At 38.4% G+C, this 11,477-nt stretch overlaps 1 protein-coding gene across 1 annotated transcript; it reads left to right on the plus strand.

The window, feature by feature from the left end:
• Nucleotides 1–435: 435 nt before the first annotated feature.
• GJA1 (gap junction protein alpha 1) lies at nucleotides 436–10,017 on the plus strand. Its single transcript, XM_073337185.1, has 2 exons — nucleotides 436–648; nucleotides 6,940–10,017. Exon 2 carries the CDS (start codon nucleotides 6,956–6,958, stop codon nucleotides 8,099–8,101), a length of 1,146 nt encoding a protein of 381 aa, XP_073193286.1. The 5' UTR covers nucleotides 436–648; nucleotides 6,940–6,955; the 3' UTR covers nucleotides 8,102–10,017.
• Nucleotides 10,018–11,477: the final 1,460 nt, after the last annotated feature.

Raw genomic sequence — 11,477 nt, forward strand, 5'->3', positions numbered from 1 at the left:
AAAGATATGCAAAGAAACTAAAGATAAACTTCTTATGCAGTGACTGCCACTCCACAGGGAGGAGAATGAAGAGGGCAAAATAGTCTATCCCAAGCCAGAGCCTGGCAGGCTGGCTCAGGTTACAAATTGATTCCTCTCACTCTGTTTCCTTTCCTAAGACTCCACACTCCTTAAGAAAGTTAAACCACCTCATTTGTCCCAGGTAACCCTGAGTCCTATTCTGGATAAACTACCACTCAGTGTATTACTTAGTATATCTCAAATATTCCTTACTGAGTGACTCTTCATTTGTTCAACTTCAATACACTCAAAACTCTCTCCTTTATTCCAAAATGTTTTCTGCTGTCTCTTCTTGCTTTTCCTCCTCCCCCTTTTCTCCTCCCCATTCCCTAGCTTTCCCTCCTCTCCCCTCCTCCCTTCAGTGGCTGGTTAAAAGCTCTCCCAGTGTTCCAAGTTTGAAAAAACCTTTTTTTACGAGGTATCAGCACTTTTCTTTCATTAGTGGGTAAGGAAGGATGAAAACTACAAAACAGCAGTAGACTTTTAAAGTTTAAATAGACAGGTCTGAAAGCCTGAACTTGCTTTTCCATTTTAGCTCACTCTTCCAAAGAGGCACTTGTTTGCTTGCTTCTCTGATCATCAGCAGGGGTAAGTTGGAAAGTTTTTACTTTGTTTGATTTCAGGAGTTTTCTATTGTTTTCCCCATTATTGGAGTATTTAAACTACAACTGTACAAAACAGCACAACATTTGTAAAGAAGTTATCCAGTTAACATTTCTGGAGATTTATTGTTTGTTTTTGTTACATTTTGAGCATTTCTCTAAATAATTTTAATTTTCAACTACTAACCTAGTTCTACAACAGGTAAACTATGGCAAAACTTCATCTGCAAAACTGGATTATGAGACTCTCTATTGGATTTTGGTAAAATAATTCAATGTGCACAATTTTCTAGGTCTAAATTTGCTAGTTTACTTTTAAATTGTTATTTTTTCTTAATCAGTGTGCCAGAATCCCTTGTTGCACTGAAAAGGTCTCAGAAGTTAATAACAGAGAGACCATATACTAAGTGTTTCCCATTTGTCCCCCATGCATTTTGCTTTCATATGGCAATCTTGACTGATGTTTAATAGTTTGTGCAAAGCAAGGTTCTTAATTAGTTGCTTTGTTAAAATTCTGCTAGTACTAATCTGGTGACTTTCACGTGGTCTTGCTGATTTTTTCCCCCTTCTTTTAAATGGATGTGATAAAATCCAGAAGTGTGTTTAAGGATTTCTTTAAATCCAGTTTGTGTATAGTTAGTCTGTGTTAGCAACCCCAGTGAGGGATTTTAGAGAAGCCCTGCAGCACTCAGGCATCCGCCTCACCACGCTGGCAATGCCTGTGCAAGTTCTGTAAGGAAAACAGTCTGAGAATAGTCCCAATATGTGTCAGGATACATTTCCAATAATCTGCCTTGAATGCTGTAGTACAGGACTGAAGAGGAATGGAATTCTTGGGCAGCATCTTTCACAGACGTGACTCTTGTCTGAAGTTATAACAGATTGCAAGACTCTGGTGTGATTCTTTATTGTTGTTGCATGGGTGCTTGCCAGTAATTAAAGAACAAAACAAGGGGGATGAAGAAGGGACTTCAGTGGAACATCACAATTGTGTTTTATTGTGCCCAGCTAGGATTTCCCCATATCTGTCCTAATATAACTTACTGGCCCTGCAGTTTGGGATATTTTCCTAACAGAATGTTCACTGAGAGTCTTCTAAGTGAGTTTCATTAAAACCAACAACAAAGCAGACCTGAGAAACAACTCATGTCTCTGATTTCTCTGTGTCTGTGCACATGGAGGGAACTTGCACTGAGCCTTTCATCTTGCCATCTTAACATCTGGACAGCACACACTGCGCTGTAGAACTCCTGAAGTCCCCTGACTTTGAAATGTTTACTGAAGTGTTTCCCTCAGAACCTTCAAAGCTAAACATTGGCACTGACCCATGATACCTAACAAGCAAATACAAATAGGAGAAGGATGAGCAATGGGCTGAGTTCAAATGGGGAAAAGGAAGGAGCAATGGATTTGATTTGTAGCAAATATGTGTATACACACACTAAATATTGTAAAATGCTTTCAGCTCTCATTTGTATCTAGCCTGAAAAACGAGTACAGTCTGATGCTGAAATCAAATGCACCTCAGTTTAGGTAAAAAGACATTTGTGGGATTGGAAGTCTATGCAGTGTTCCTAGTGAAACAAATAATATTCCCTCCACCCTTTGAATATGGGCACCTGGATACACATTTATACCACATTTCCTTTGCAGGCTTTCTTATTTGAAAACTTATACATGTTAAACATACAGGATCAAATTCATGCCTACAGTACATGGATGCAGCTTTCACTGATTTCAAAGGGATCTGCAGCGACTTACACCACAGATAAATTTGAACCAAAACATGAATGCATGGTTCATAGGCTGTTAATGGGTTTCATAAGCTGGAGACCTGACTTGTACAACTGGAAGTTCTTGTGTTTTTTCGGTCTTGCATTTGGTCCTTCTGAAAAGCTCCATAGAGGTAGACTGGGTAGAAAAGAATGAGATAGATGTAGAAGGAGCAGCTAAAGATAGAGGAGAGAATCCATCAGTGGTTATTAGTATTAGAAGCTTGGAAAAGAAAACAAATGACCAGTTATGACTGTTAAGCACCAATTACTGTGCAACCATCTAGGGTGCCCTCTGTGTCTTGTGGGTGAAATTCTCTATCCCTGACATGCATCTACAGACCTACAGATGGACTCTACCTTCCCAGTGGAATGTAAGAGTACCATTTCCCTAATCTTTGTGAGACTGAATACATGTAACGTTAAAAAAAAAATCCTCAACCCCAAGTCTCGTGCATCTTAGCTCCTTTCCCTCAGCTGTTGGCTGCTCTTGGGGAAGGCTCACGGTGATCGATGCTCAAGGGGAAGGAATCCTCTCAAAGGCTCTGTTTTTTATTAGTTATTTATTTCTATTTGCATTTCAAGGGCAGGCTTTTGCAGGAGTTTAGGGGAGGGCCAGAGCTCTTAGCCCATTTCCTAAACACTCTTGCAGCTGTACAGCCCTATTTCAGATCCCACACACTTACCGCACTGCAGCCCTGTGCCTGATCTACTCATTACCATGTGACCTACTGACACTGCAGTCAGACCTGGACTCTTTAGCAGGGCACTCAGAGTACCCTATTCCCCCTGGAAAATATGAACCACATGACATGATGAATGTCTTCCATAAAAAAAAGTTCTCAAATTTCTCAATTGTGATGTATAGATCAAATTTCTTTTACATGTGGCCATCCAGAACTCATACAGATGAATATTGTCATAGTTCTTTCTTCTGTACAGCATAATCTCTGTCTCTACACACACACACACAGACTAGAACCGAGAAGAAATCCATCTACTAAAATGCTTTACTGTCCAAGTTTTGTATTAGCCATCTCAAAACAAGCTATATCATCACATAAAATAGTAATGAGTAAGAACTTAGGCTACTTCATGCCAGTCCCATAGTTAAGTACCTTGCTGAATTTGGGGGTCTGACTATTTATCAGTTATATCAGCCACTGTGCTATGATGCAATCATTCCATTAGGATGACATTGCTAAAAGCAGTCTAAATCATAAAAGGTAAGAGATATTTAGGCTGCTCACTAAAGGAGATCTTTAGTTTTAAAGCAATTTAAAGCAGTAAGAACATTTAAATAGTTGTTCATTGCAGAAATAGAGAAAAACTCTTTGTAATATCTGGTAAACAAATAGTGTAAATTCATTAATAGAAATGCTCTTTTGGTACACTGAAAGTAAGCAACGTAGATCCAGTCAATGAATTTTCTCTGCAACAAACTGAAATACTGTGCTTCATAGAACAATAGTCTCTACTTAAGCAAAGGAATAATATGTTTGTGCCATTTCAAGGTTATCTGCTTAACAGCACACTGTTATGATTTGATGTAAGTGTTTTAGCACTGGCAAATGCTAAAGGGTAATTGATCTCTTTTTTTAAAAAAAAATTTGCTTTTCAGAACTATGTATAAGTAATTCAAGCAAGGAATGTGTCCTCCTGGCGTATGTATTGCCAGAGGATATAATGAAACTTTACAATTTTGCATGCTGAAACAAATTGGAAAATAGGCAATAAATTCTAAAAATACTGCAGGTGTGGGATTAAGTAAGTCAAAACTGGAGTATATCATCCTATATTAAGGGACCCGAGTGGAGTGTAATTAAAAAGCAAGCAGCCTATAACTGCCTAGAAATAACACCTCTTCTGGTTTTTTAATCATACTTTTAATCTGAAATAACATTTACACTGTAATGAAATCCACTGAGCCTGGGGAAAGCCTGCTAATGCAGTATTTTCAAATCATTCAAAAACTGGCTAATAAAATCAAGAAGCTATTATTTGAAGAAAAAAAACCTTGCTTTTGTCCATTTCCATAGTTAGGACATGGAGAAAGGAGTTTGCCTTTTAAACAAACTTAATATATTATGCACCACAACAGATTGTTTTCTGTTTCAACAATTATAGCTTGAGAAGCAGTGTTTTACTGAGGTAGCATAACCTGCCAGCTTTTATGATAAAAAAATTTGCTGCTGGGCTCATAATCTTTTTTCAGAGACCCTTAAGTGAATGTGTCAGTCTTCTTCTCAATCAAAATGGACCAGTGAGGACAAACACCTTTCCCCAGAACTAACATGGGAATGCAAATAAATACTTCCTATAATCTCCCTTGTAGAGGTTGATACATGGCCTCTTGTGCTAAATTCTAAAAGAGGCCTGATTCTTCAAAGGACTACTTGCATGAAAAAGAGCTAATCATGTGAGGGGGTTTAAAGGTTATTATGGGGAGTCCTTCTTCATACCCTTAGGAGGATGTCCATGTGGGTTAAGGAGGTTAGAAGGGACTCACGGATAAGAGACAGCAACCACAAGTAGGTTCTTTAAACTCTTGCCTCTTCTTGCTCCCTCAGCCTGCCTGTGGGAAGGAGGTGGTTGGTGTCAGTTAATTTATTTAACAGCAATTACTATGGTTAAGGTTGCCAAACAGTTTCCATTATAACCTCCTGTTTTCCTTCACTCCTAACTTTCCTAAAAATTATCTTCAGGGGCTGAAATATCCTATTCTAAGTCTATGGTGGTTTTTTTTCCCCCCGAGAAAGTTTAAAGAAAACAGTTTCAATCATTTCTGGATTACGAATATGTGAAATGTAGAACTTGGCAAGTCAATAGCCCTTACAGAGGAGTACATCCCTAATCCACTGTGAAAGAAACTGGTTAGAAGTTAATAAAGTTATGAATATTGGAAAATCTTTTACTCAGTTTGCGTGGTACTAAATATCACTATCTGACAAATCATGCTTCCAAAGGGATGCTTCTTTTAGGTGCAAAATTTTCAATGCCGGTTAGATGTTCCAGGATACAGATTTCTAGGCAGGTTAACATGTACCATTTGGCCAAAGGCAACAGTGCTTGTTACCTCTGCCAGGAATCAAGCATGCAAAATTGACCATTTCATTACATTTTAAGGTATTTGTGTATTTGCAGATATGCTGCATAAGGTACACATAATCTAGAAATGGACACTTCAATATCAAATTGAGAGAGACAGTTAAACTAGCCTTATTTCAAACTTCTTGAAATGCATACCTATTACTTGCACACTGCAGGGCTGGCGCATTTGTTGAAGGCACCCATGTGATATTTATATGGCTAACAATGGGGGAGATAGGAAGGATTTGCTTTCCTTTTTGTTCCATTATTTCCTTTTTCTCTTTAAAAAAAATATAGAAATTTAAATGCAGAAATTACATAAACACAAGGCTAAAAACAACACAAAATAAGGAAGCCACATAAGTCAGGAAATGCAGACATTAAGGTTTCTTCACTATGTGAACCTTAGCTTGGCTACATTTCATATATTTAATATTTTCTGGTCCTGTTTTCTGTGTTAAATATATACACTATGAGTCACCTCAAGTTAAGCATGTGTGCAAATATTTTCAGCTTTGGGACCTATATTCTTAAACATATCACATACAGTATACGGAGTGAAAGTTGGCTGAGTTAACCATGCAAAAATAATTTTAACCTATGTATTTTGTGATTTTCATTATTTTAATTGTACAACCTTTACACTGCTTTTGCATGATATTGCAATGTGTTTTCTTTTCTTTTTGACTGAAGTGTGAATGTAATACTTGTGAAGATTGATCTAGATTGCTGGCCAAGCATTTTAAATATTCTGTTTATCCAGAGAATACTCGGGCAACGTCAATGCAAACTTCCCCAGACTGCTTCCACATTGAACCTTCACTTTGATCTGGCTCATTCAGGCTTTGGCATCTGCGCTGAGACTGTGACAACAAAGATGCCAATTAGTGCCAACTCGGGTGGCAACTTTTGTAGTGGTGACTGCTTTCCATTGAAAAGTGGAATGAAATTGGCAAACACATTTGCCATAGGGCACTGAAATGCAATGTAATATTTAACTTGTCATATATTTTATTTAGATTAAATACAGGCCTACAAATTAAGGAGCTCACCATAGCGTATTTCTCTTCTGTTAGTGTAAATCAGTGTAAATGCAAGTTCCTAGAGCTATACCAGTTAACATTATAGTGGACTGCCAGTTCTACTATCAGCAGAGGATCTGGCTCTATATTTTGTTCATGTGGACTTTCTATAGTGACTTCTGTTTGATGCCTCACCAGTGGAACTACTACTATGAAATATTCTCCTTGTTGTAGAAGGAGAGTTTTTCTTGACCACCTACATATCCCCCTCTAGACTAACATCCATGAACCAAGATAAGGACTGTGTTATGGTGGCTTACATGCATTATAAACCTACAGGTGTGAATACAGTTAACATAGCTTTAATTATTACTATTTTTGTTTTGTTTTTAGCCAGCATCCTGTGAAGATGGGTGACTGGAGTGCCCTGGGAAAACTTCTTGACAAGGTTCAAGCTTATTCTACTGCAGGAGGGAAGGTATGGCTCTCTGTCCTCTTTATTTTCCGCATCTTGCTCTTGGGGACAGCAGTGGAATCAGCCTGGGGAGATGAGCAATCTGCTTTCCGGTGCAACACTCAGCAGCCTGGTTGCGAGAACGTCTGCTATGACAAGTCCTTTCCGATTTCTCATGTGCGCTTCTGGGTTCTGCAGATCATATTTGTGTCTGTGCCTACCCTCTTGTATCTGGCACATGTGTTCTATGTGATGCGGAAAGAAGAGAAACTGAACAAGAGAGAAGAAGAGCTCAAGGGTGTCCAAAATGATGGTGTGAACGTGGAGATGCACCTCAAACAAATAGAGATGAAGAAATTCAAGTATGGAATTGAAGTGCATGGCAAAGTTAAAATGCGAGGAGGACTGCTCCGTACTTACATAATCACCATTCTCTTTAAGTCTATCTTTGAAGTGGCCTTCTTGGTGATACAATGGTACGTCTATGGGTTTAGCCTGAATGCTATTTACACTTGTGAGCGAGAACCATGCCCACACAGAGTGGACTGCTTCCTCTCCCGTCCAACTGAGAAAACCATCTTCATTATCTTCATGCTGGTAGTGTCTTTAGTATCTCTTGCCTTGAACATTATTGAGCTTTTCTATGTGTTCTTCAAGGGTGTCAAGGATCGTGTGAAAGGAAAACCAGACCCCTACTCTCCCACCGGTACTGTGAGTCCTGCCAAGGAATGTGGATCCACGAAATATGCTTATTTCAATGGCTGTTCCTCTCCCACTGCCCCCTTATCACCCATGTCTCCACCAGGCTACAAGCTTGTTACTGGTGACAGGAACAATTCCTCCTGTCGTAACTACAATAAACAAGCCAGTGAGCAAAACTGGGCAAATTACAGTGCTGAGCAGAACAGATTGGGACAGGCTGGCAGCACCATCTCCAACTCTCATGCCCAGCCCTTTGATTTACATGATGATCCCCAGAACACTAAAAAACTGGCATCAGGGCTTGAGCTGCAGCCCCTCACCCTTGTGGACCAAAGGCCACCTAGCAGAGCCAGCAGCCTAGCCAGTAGTAGACCTAGACCTGATGACCTAGAGATCTAACCATTCCGAGCTGCTCAACTATTAAATAAAATGCATTGGAAGATGCATGCAGTGTTCATTTTGTTCCAGTGGAGGTGGTACTTAATAGTCTCAACCAGGAGTTTTTAACAAACATAAACACTTTTAAGTTACTTGGTGTTTTCTGGGGCTCTAGGGGTGGCATGGGGGTGGTACAGTACATATTGGTATTTAAAGCAGCTGATTTAAAGAATTTAAATACTAAGAAAGAAGAGAAGATTAGCCAACATTAAGGTAGGGTTTTGTTTTTCTAGAAAGGATGTAAATGTCTAAATGTGTGTGTGCATAGTGTGTTCATTTCTAAAGTCTTCTGTTGTACTAAAAAAAAAAGAAATCACTTTTTTCAGAATGAAATGCTGCCTGAAGATGAAGATACGTTTTTCCTGTTGAACAAGTGAAAGACCTAGGATTGTCTTTGATCATTTCCCTGTCAAGAACATTCCATTATTAAAATTTGCACTTTGAAGGTAAACTTTCTCTTTTGATCCTCTTGGCATCAATAGACTTCTTCATGGATAACTTTATATCCTTTGAATCACATCAGTGAAAATTTCAAACAAGGCCCACCAAAATACATTGATCAGAGGCTTCTCGATTCTTCATACAGGTAGATTTTGTTGTGTGTGGAGTTTGGATGTTCTGCACACCTACATCATTCCTACAGTATCATCCACATTTTGTTTTCTAAAGCAATATTCACATTCAACAGCTCACACATACAGTATAATGAAAGCCTTTTAAAAAAACATTTTGCTACCACTTGCAGATTTAAGAGTTGGAGTCAGACAATCAAGGCACCTTCAGTTATTTCTATCACACATGTATGTGTATTTGGGATTTGTGTGGGGAAGGGATTTCCCTGGAGACATGCATACATAAGACACACTCACAAGCTTTGAGAAACACACACAGCAAACTTATAGTTGACATTTTCTGATGGTATTTGTGGAGATGTGGGCCACCATGGTGTTTACATTATATGATTCCTGCAGTGCAAGTAAAGCACATCTGACTTTTTATTTTAATTCAATATCTTATTTTCCATGTATCCTATGATGGATGCTATTACTTTGTTAGGTATGAATAGAGGGTTTTGTTTTGTTTTTTTTAAAATCGCCTAATCCTGTAGATCTTACTCTGGAAAAACTCTCTCGAATGCCAGCGAGAGTATTGCCTGAGCAAGGACTGTATGATCAGGTCCAAAAAGTAGCAGTGGTGCAGCTCTTGCTGGCATGAATGATTTTCTTTTGTAGCTGTTAGAGATGGAAAAGACCTATTAGATCATTTAGTCCTTCTCCCTGTTATGTAATAATTGATGCTTGAATGATAGAGATTGTAGTACTGTAAACAAGCTTTAGTCTTTAATGTGAGAAACTTAGAAGAAATGCTTTGAGTTGGATTAATAATAAAATGTGTCTACATGAATTTTTCAGTAACTGGGTTTTTTTTGTTTTTTGTTTTTGTCCTACACATAATCATATACTCAACTGTAATAGTCTGGTTCAATCCAATGTTGACAGTTAAATCTTTCTAGATGAATTCAGCAATTCTGATGTTTGCACTTAGATTTTGTTTGGAATGAAAGTGAAGCTGAAAGGGTTTCTAAAGAGTACAATTCTAACTAATTTATTTGAAATATATGCTAAAGAAATCTACCAGTTTCTTCAACCACATTGCCTTTTAGCTCAACACAGATCAACCAAGGGAATACATTGCTTGGTTTCATTGTGCAGTAGCACAGATAAAGGGTTTTGTTTAACACATTATACTAATTTGTTTGACATTTCATGTTCAACTACCGTCATGTTCAACTTCATTGCATGTATGCAGCCATAGACCATCAGATCATGTTGTCTGGAGAACATACTTTAGTCAATAAATTTTTAATTTAGTATAAATCAGCTTTCTAATTGTCTTTTTACTTTGACACATGATTGTTGTTTATCTTTTGTCTCAAGATTATGGTGCGATGGAAGGATTCATCCAAAGCATTTCCCATATAAAAACAGTTTACATGGGTTTATGTGATGGTTTGTATTGTGGGTACGCACGTATTTTCAAACTGGATTAACTTAGTTTGATCTGATTTAAACCCCCCATGTACACAAGCCGTAAATTTGCTTTGAATTGAAAGTTCACAGTAATCATAGAATCAGATTCTGGTTCCCTGAGTGAAACTAAATTAATGGAATCAGTGGGACCACTCATGCAGAAAGGTGCTAGTCCACTGAATCAGGATGTCAGACTCTGGCCTATAGTTTGGGAATATACATTTAATTATCTGCAAAATAATAAAGGATAGTATCAAGGCTCAGCTTCTTTTAAAAAAAATCCTTCTATATGCTACTAATTTCTTAATTATAGAAGCAGACTCTAGTTTACATTTCACCAGCTATGCTGTTTGTTTACTTCTGCACTGCTCACAATGAAACTAGACTAGTTAGTTTAACTTTCTGGGTAAAATCCTGGCCCCATTATAGTCAATGAGAGTTTTGCCATTGACTTCAAAGGGCACCAGGATTTCTAACCAGTTTCACCTTCTAGTCAGGTCACCCCTGCAGAAAAATATATGCAAGAAGAAGACACCTGAATATTCTGTATGGATCACTCCTTTGAGAAGGTGGGGATGGCAAACTTTGTGGAAGAGACAGGAGACAAATGATAGAATCATAGAAATGTAAGGTTGGAGGTCACTTAGCCTATTCCACCACACTAAGGGAGGACCAAGTAAACCTAGACCAACCCTGACAGTTGTTTTTTCCAACCTGTTCATAAAAACCTCCAATGATGGGGATTCCACAATCTCCCTTGGAAGCCTATTCCAGTACTTAACTATCCTTATAGTTAGAGTTTTTTCTAATATCTAACACAGTACCCCAGCTAAGGCCTCACCAGTGTCGAGTAGAGCAGGACAGGCCTTTGTCTTATATATGACACTCTTGCTAATGCACCCTAAAATTATATTAGTCTTTTTCAAAACTGCATCACATTGTTGACTCATATTCAATCTGTGATCCACTAGAAGCCCAGATCCTTTTCAGCCTAGCCAGTTATTCCCCATTTTGTAGTTGTGCATTTGATTTTTACTTCCCAAGGGTCGTACTTTGCATTTGTTTTTATTGAATTTCATCCTGTTAATTTCAGACCTGGTACACCTGGATATATCAGGTTCTGCTGGAAACATTGTCCCAACAGTGAGGGTCAGACCCGAACTCAGTATCTCTCCCAGTCCCCATTCACTTGCCACGTCACTATAATTTCAAGCCCCTTTCTAGGGAGTTTTTCAGGAGTGCCAATAGCTTTATTTGCTATTTACATAGTTGTTTGATCTGTCTGTAGGCCTTTTTTATTTTTTAAC

The sequence above is a fragment of the Lepidochelys kempii genome, chromosome 3 (genome assembly GCF_965140265.1).
Source record: "Lepidochelys kempii isolate rLepKem1 chromosome 3, rLepKem1.hap2, whole genome shotgun sequence".
Lineage (NCBI taxonomy): Eukaryota > Metazoa > Chordata > Testudines > Cheloniidae > Lepidochelys > Lepidochelys kempii.